Source organism: Globicephala melas, chromosome 1, assembly GCF_963455315.2.
Source record: "Globicephala melas chromosome 1, mGloMel1.2, whole genome shotgun sequence".
Taxonomy (NCBI): Eukaryota; Metazoa; Chordata; class Mammalia; order Artiodactyla; family Delphinidae; genus Globicephala; species Globicephala melas.
This window is the reverse complement of record NC_083314.1, coordinates 152,940,999-152,948,702: the sequence shown is the minus strand read 5'-3', so window position 1 is coordinate 152,948,702 and position 7,704 is coordinate 152,940,999. Positions and strand designations below refer to the sequence as shown.

Here is a 7,704-nt window from a genome sequence, read left to right as displayed (position 1 = left end):
CAGCTGGGCCAAGATGTGAGGCCCCTGGCTCAAGCACGCAATGATGGGGTTTGCTGTGCTGTGGGTTCATGTGGCCAATCTGTGGTTTAACATTGCTCTGATTTGGGTTTGTCCGTTCCTTTAGGGGCTTCTCGTTGTAGATGACAGAAATTTGGGTGTTGTTGAAAACTTTCTTTTCTGCTTGTTACTATTATGCAAGCTAAAGGCTGATTCTAGCACAGTCCGTCCTTGTTTTTTTCCTTATCCCTCCAAATACCCTGACTCTGCTGATCCTTCTCAAGGGCTGGCAGGAGTGAGAAGCCAGAAAGGGGGTGAACTTGCCAGCTGGGTTCTCTGGTATTTTCGGGCTCTTTGTGGGCAGGGGGACTAATGGCACGTCTCTCCAGGGTCTCTGCCTCCAACTCCCACCTTGCAGCCTGATTCGTTCCAGATCCCCTCCGGGATTTCTCTTCGGGTTAGAAATGATTCTGAGTGTTGGTGAAGGTCTTCTGTCTCCCCGTGGCCTCTTTGTCCACGGCAGCCTGGATGTTCCTGGCTGCTCGGAGGCCAGACTTGATGGCAGTGTCTATCCAGGCGTGGGGCAGGCAGGTGTGCTCGCCAGCAAAGTGGATGCGGCCCTCCGGCTGGAAAAGCTGCTGCGAATAGTCCACAAATTGGTAGGGTGTGAACTCAGTGAAGGCGCCCATGATGAGGGGGTCCAGAGACCAGTGCTTGATCACAGAAGAGGGGCACATGCGCCGCAGCTCCTCCTTGGGGATCTGGTGCACAGCCGCCAGGTCCTCCAGGACGATATCCACCACCTGGTCGTTCTTCATGGGTATGAAGAAGAGGGAGTCGTCGTCCACGGTGTAGGAGGCCAGCAGGACCCCCTTGCCGCTGGGGAGGCTATGGCTGGGGTAGTAGATGTAACGCGAGGGCCGGTCGGTGATGGAAACTCCACCCCGGATGCCATCCCGCTCCCAGAAGGACTCGTTGCAGGCCAGAACTACCTTGCTGGCACTGGTATAATGCACGGAGCGGAGCGCATCCATCTTGTCCCGGGAGAGCGGGGGCTCAAAGGTGATGAGTCTCGTGGCCTTGGCCGAGGTGGAGATGATGACAAAGTCCGCGGTGAGGGTGGGCAGCGTCGAGTTGGATTCACCCACCCGGTAGGAAATCCGGACCTCAGGCCCATCCCTCACTACCGTCTCTACCTTGGAGCCCAGAAGGATGGTGCCAGGCTTCAAGCTGGCGTTGAGAGCTTTGGGGAGCTGGTCAAAGCCTCCAGTGATCTCGGAAAAGCTGTAGGGGTGAAGAGAGGGGAGAGGGTGAGTGTAGGAGATGCAAGGTCGGTTTGCTGAGTTGCCAGCAGCGATCCCAGTGTGAAAAAGGAGGAAACTAGCCTCCTGCAGCCTGCGCTGGTTACTTCATATACCTCACCTTAACTAGTCTTTGTGAGGGAGGGATTATTGTTAACGTTTATAGCTTGGAAGAGGAACACCAGAAAAAAGGGACTTTGCCACGATGACGTGCGCAGTCTAGCTCCAAAGCCCACCACGCAATTTTGCATCCCAGGAGGAGTCCCACAGACCTGCCTCAGGATTCTGGCTCCAGTCCTTGCCCAAGTGGTGTGAACTTAAGTAAGTTACATAACTTCTCTGAGCCCCAGCACCCTCCCTGGTAACATGGCTCTGAATTATAGTGCCTACCTTCCAGGTGATCATAGCATTAAATGTGATAACCCTTGGAAAGTGCTTAGCACAGCACCGGGCACACAGTAACTACTTAACAATCAAGGTTCCCTTTCTCTGCTCTGAGTATTGGAGGAAGAGGCCGACTCGAGTCCTGGTCCAGATCAGCCTTACTCATTACTTGTGAAGACCATGTCCGTCCGAAGGGCCTCCAGGAGGGACTTATAGTATCCAGCGTCCTCATTCATCACATCCCCGATCATCCTTACTGCGCCTCGGCTCAGCAGCCCTTTCTTCAGCAGGTAAGCCTGTGGGGAGGTGGAAGCACCAGAGAGAGGGCCCAGTATGCAAGAAGGGGCCTCAGCAGGGGTCTGGGGTAGGCAAGGTTGGGTGGGGGAGGGGGGACTGGGCTCTAGGGAGGTGAAGCTGTGGGCATTGGGAGGAGGGGGTCCTGGCATGCAGGAGACAACCCCAGGGGTCTAGGCTGAGCACAGACCCCCTTCCGTCCCTATCCTGGGACTTCGTTGCCTCACTCACCTTGGTGGAGTAAGAATCATAAAAGGACATCAGGTGGCTGCAGTTGAATTTTTTCAGACTTATTCTGAGCTGCAGAGGAGAGGAAGGGGGACCAGCTTTGGATTAAAGTCATAGAGCCAGAGGCAGGACTCCTGGGTTCTCTGGATGTTCCTTTGAAGAGGGTGGGGACAAAGAGGGAGCGGATGGAAGGACCAGGGGGAGGGAGCTTCCAGGATCTCCTAAATTGTCTCTTAACTTCCAAATCTCTCCTTCATTTAAAGACCTTTGGAGACTAAAATTTAAGGTAAAGACATTCACTGCAATCTAGGAGGACTGATTCATTACCAAGGATTGGATCACCCGGTGATTCCTTTTCCTTCCACTGCCTAATCAAGCAATGGGCCATTGGACCATACAGGGACAGAAGAGATGGGGCTGGACACTAGGGTTGGGGTGGCAAAACTCTTAGGGGGTGTTAGAAGGAAGGCAGACCAATCATAAGAGTGCCAGGTAGGAGTCAGGTGACCTGGGTCCACCCGCTAACTTGCTAGGTGACCTTTGGCCAGACTCTGTTTTTTTCCTAACCCTGGGGCGGGGCAGGGGGGAGACAGGAATCACCTTGGCAATGGACTGGTAGAAGAGATTCATGGCATTCTTGCCCTTTTCTCTCGGGTTCATGGAATAGCCTAGGAGCTCTGGGTTGGCCTTCACCTCCTTAGTACGATAGCGTTTTCTATTGATGAGGTACCAGGTGTTGCCATCGTACTGGAAGAACTTGTTTAGCTTCAGGCCCAGCTTCCTGACATAGGTGTGGACCAACCTGGAACAGATACAGGCATAACATGGCACCCATCCCAATGGCACCTCCTTCCTGCTGACCTCACAATAAAAACCATTTCCAGGAAAACCAGTTTCTTCACGTGCCCAAGGAGCTCAGACTAACTGCTTCCTCATCTCTAACCTTGCCTCCTCTTACTGTAGCATTAGTTCTTTTCCTCCTGTTCTTGCCCTGAGGGAGACAGGGAGTAGGGAGTTCACCCATCCCTGAATGAAGGCCCTTAAGGAAATCTGAACATATAGAACTCAGATACAGAGACAGAGACATTTTGTTTCAGACGGTGTTCTAAGTAAGTTTGAGGCCACATCTAAAGACTCCTACTTTGGGCTGGTACTGTTAAATTTTGGTTTTGTTTTTGATGGTGTTTGGAGGGAAACCTCGGGTTCAGTTTCCGCTTAAGGCATAAAAGAAGGCATATTTTTGGAGGTATGTAGGACACCAGGTGAGGGCTCTTTTTGTCTTGGAAGCCCCAGAACCAGGGGCTGGGTTCTCCTCCAGGAGTGAGCTCTGCTTTAGGGATTGGGCATATGTTCTGGTGCCAAGTGCCTCCTTGATTTTGAGGAGCTTTGCCACTTTCTCCTAGGAGAACCTTGGGTGAGTCACTTAGTATCTCTGAACCCAGTTTCTTGATTTGTAAATAGGAAAAATAAGAGTATTAAATTATAGGGTTGCAAGGATCAAATGAAATAATACACATATAGCACTTAGCACAGGGTGGGGCACACAGTGAGTGTTCACTGACCGGCAGCTGTTATTATTATTTATTATTAATTATTTTATAGCTTAAAGTAGCATAATTGACATGTAAGTAACTGCCCATATTTAAAGAGAACAATTTGATGAGTTAATGGTAACTATTGTCATTATTAGTCTGGGATCTACCACTTTCTGTATGACCCTGGGCTCTGTCAAGTGGGGGACCAGTGTTAGTCCTGACTCGCAGGACTGAATCCCATGAGACAGTGAATCTGAAAGGGCTCTGACACGATGGCAGCAGGGCTGCCCTCCTCCTAATTCTTCCTCCTTGCCTTTTGCTCCATCCCTTTCCTGAGACTTACCTGTGGGACTTTGGGATTCGCATGGGCCCCAGTTCACAGTACCAGCCCTCTTCCTCATTCCTGAATGTGAACACTCGACCCCCGACATGGTCGCTGGCTTCCAGGATGGTTACCTGGTGTTCAGAGAGGCTGCTGTCATTCCCAGGGTCATGCTCTCACTTCTCCCACCCACTACTCCCACCCCCACTGGCCACAGGCTCTACTCTGGAATTCCCGGCAGTAGGTCCCTGAATGTGCAGGATAACCAGTTTGCCCCAGTTTGGGGCAGAGGGGGGTTCCTCCCAGAGGGTCCTGAGTAATGTAAGTGAGGCAGAAGAGCTCCAGGGTTACAGGGGTCAGAACGCCTCTTGGTCCCTTCTGGTTAGCATAGCCTTTCTCTACTTTTATTTCCAAAAGAACACAAGTTACAATTAAGTCTCAGGAGAACCCAGATTTCTGAGGAACAATACCTAAGGTCTGAGAGACCTGGTGGGTTATGCATAGTTGTCAAAGTGTTGGCTGTAACCCCACTCCTTTTCTTTTTCCACACAACGATGCAAACTGGAGGTGAATGATTGAGGCCCCTCCAAGGCCTGCTCACCTGGTGGCCCGAGTCCTGCAGGGCCTTGGCTGCCGTTAGCCCTGACATGCCAGCTCCCACTACCACCACACGCTTGGGCAGCGGGGAGGTGTGGAGGCCCTCCTGGGCTGTGACCAGGAGAGACTCATATTCGGGGTCCTGGAAGCACTTGACCAAGTCCTCATCGTAGCCGAGGCAGCTGGGAGTAGCCAACAAGAGCCCCAAGATCAGGATTCCTGGGGCAGAGAGAGGAATGGGGGCTGCCTTTCTGGGGCTCTGTACCCTGCCCGTGGATGAGTGGGAGTGGTAAGATCAGGCAGTGTCTGTCGAATGTGTGGCTGTAAATGTGTGTTTGTGATTGTGTCTGTGTCTATGTTGTATGAATGTTTGTGTGAACGTGCTGGTGTTAGTTGTGTGATTGTGAACGTGGACTACAAGTTCACACGTGTGCACGTGACTAGAAACTCAAGAGTGTGTGCAGCTTCGTATTGGAGTGTAAATTCACCTGCTTCTCTTGGTGAGTGTGTGTGTGTGTGTGAGCTTGTCTATGGCAAAGGTGCTGTGATTGTGAGTGTGTGATTATTGCCCTGCATAACCGTGCGATGTCTGTGATTTTATGTGAAGGGGATGTGTTTGTGGGAGAGTGTAGGTACCTGAGTAAACGTGTGGATGAATCTGTACCGGAAAGCGGGAGGGAGTGTAGAAATGGGTGTGTGTTGGCCTGCGTTTGGAGGAGAGAGGATGATAGTTATGCCTTTGCTTGAGTTTGAGAGAGAATTCGGTTGCTTGTGTCTGATTCTGTGTGTGCATTTGTGCATGAGGTTGGGTGGCGGAGCCTGAGGGTGTCAGTATTCTTCGGGGCTGTGTGCATTTGTGAGAGGATGGATGTGTGTGTGTGTAGCAGTTCTCTTTGGGGAAGGGAAGTGGGGAAGCGGTGCCCGGTTTCTCAGTGACTAACAGTGCCCCACGGGAACTTGGCAATCCTGTTCTTCTACAGCCTTACAGTATTTTTCCAAAACGCTCCATGTTTCTAACGTGCAGTCAGGACTGGAAACCATAGTTAATGTATAACATGCAATAAGCCCGGAGTGACTGCTACAGTGAACAGTGCTTATGTACAGAGAAATTCACCTAAGAGTCTGAAACTCTGAGAGAGAGGCTGTGTGGTTTCCTTGGTGTCACCTGCTCTAAAGGGGAACAGCCAGGAGCTGGGACACACTGAGCCCCCTTGCATTAGCCCTAGGTTTATTGGCAGGTGAGAACCCCCTTAGTCCAGTCTTTGTACAGGCAGGACAACCGAAGCTCTAAGAAGAAAAGGGAACTTCAGGGACCACCCACGGAGGAGGGGCAGGGACCAAGCTGGTTCCCAGGGCAGGCCTTTCCCAATGCCAGAAGAGCCTTCTGCAGGGGTGACTCCTCAGAAAAGAGGAGAGGGGTAACCATGCCTCAGGCAACAGACAGTCGAGCCTCCCCACAGCCCCCACCAGGCCTACTTCAACCTCCCTAACCCATTCTCCACCCCTGACAAGTTTTCCCATCTCCCTGAGCTACCACCATTCTGTCTCAGTGCCATCACCTTCCCCTTGAGTGGGCCCAACCCCCAGACTCACTCTCCAGACCTGTATCCATCCTCTCAACTCACTTTCAACACCTGGATGTATCCCTAGCCCCTGACCGAGCTCCTGTCCCATCTCAGTTCCCACCTCCCTTCCCCTGGCCTGGCCCTATGCCCAGACTCCCCCTTGGACCCATCTCGACCCCCTGGCTCATCCCCACTCCCCAGTCTAGCTCCCCTCCCTGTTTCACTGTCCAACACCTCCTTCCTCAGGTACTTCCGTCTCAGACCCAGAGGAGGGACCCCACTTACCTCTCATCTTGACCATGGCCCTGCAGCTCGTGCTGAGCCCGGGACAACTCTCCCTCCCTTTATGAGGATTCGGCTCCACCCAGCAGTAGCTGGCCTCCTCCCACTAGGCTGCCTCAGGGCCCTGTTGGCTGGGCCAAGCAGAGAAGCCCTGCCCTCCAGGCCTGGGCTGTCAGGGGAGATGACTGTTCCATCTCTAGCCTCATCTTCTGCACCTCCACCTTCCTCCTGGCCCATCTCCCTTCCTAGAGAAAGCCCCTTCTCCCAGCTCAGAGCCCAGCCAGTGGGGAGGAGGGGTTGTGGGAACCCAGTGGACTGTACCAAACCTGCTGTGACCATCTCCCAGGAAGGGGTGAGGGTTGGGAATGAGCATCTGGACCGGTTTGGAAGTCCAGTGTCTGGACTCCCAGCGCAGGGCAAAGCTCCTGGCTGCTCCCACTAGAGAACGTCCCTGTTCCACTGCTGCCTCACTGTGGAAGCTTCTGCTCCGAGGTGGGGATTCTAGCCATGAATTCCCATGGGAGGGCTGGGCCCTCCCCACCCCTCTCAGGTGCTCCCTCTGCAGGCAGGGCAGAGGTCTCTGGTCCTGCCCATTTGCAGTGGGGAGTGGCCTTTTTTTTCTCCTTTCCTCTGGGGCCCTCAGGGCTTCCTTAGGCGCAGGCAGGTTTCTCTGACCCTGAAATTTCTTCTCCCGAGGAATCAGGCCATCTGGCTGTGGTGCCAATACTAGCCCTTTGTTCTCTCCACAGTGCAGGTGGAGAGAGAAGTGGGCAGGAAACATGCACAGAGCAGCAGCCTGGGGCTGGGGAGGGGGGCAGGAGTGCGAGCAGACATGCAGCAGCTGAGACACAGGACTCAGATCCTGGACACCAGTGGTGGCACGGAGGAAAGGGCAATAGCAATGGAATCGAATAGAACTGAGTTCGAATCCTGCTTTGTCATGTTGTAGCTGTGTGTCTTAGGACATACGGTTTAAACTTCTCTGAGCCTGGGTTTCCTTATCTGTAAAATGGGGCAACAATACTTTCTTTACAGGGTATTTCAAGGGTTAAATGAGATGATGTGTGAAGAGCTTGGCATAGGTAGGTACCTAAGCTGGTTTCCTTCTTTCATTTTGGAGATACGGTTTGTCACACACAGTTGTAATATCTTTAAAAAGGGTTAGTTCCTCCACCACAGGGTTGCTGGGAGCACCAGAT

At 52.7% G+C, this 7,704-nt stretch overlaps 1 protein-coding gene across 1 annotated transcript; it reads right to left on the bottom strand.

Annotated features, from left to right (window-relative positions):
- Positions 1–455: 455 nt before the first annotated feature.
- Positions 456–6,524, bottom strand: LOC115858778 (L-amino-acid oxidase-like). Its single transcript, XM_030866957.2, has 7 exons — positions 6,509–6,524; positions 4,663–4,877; positions 4,083–4,195; positions 2,805–3,006; positions 2,208–2,276; positions 1,845–1,978; positions 456–1,281 (listed from the first exon to the last, which is right to left on the bottom strand). Exons 1-7 carry the CDS (start codon positions 6,522–6,524, stop codon positions 456–458), a joined length of 1,575 nt encoding a protein of 524 aa, XP_030722817.1.
- Between the last annotated feature and the right edge of the window lie 1,180 nt (positions 6,525–7,704).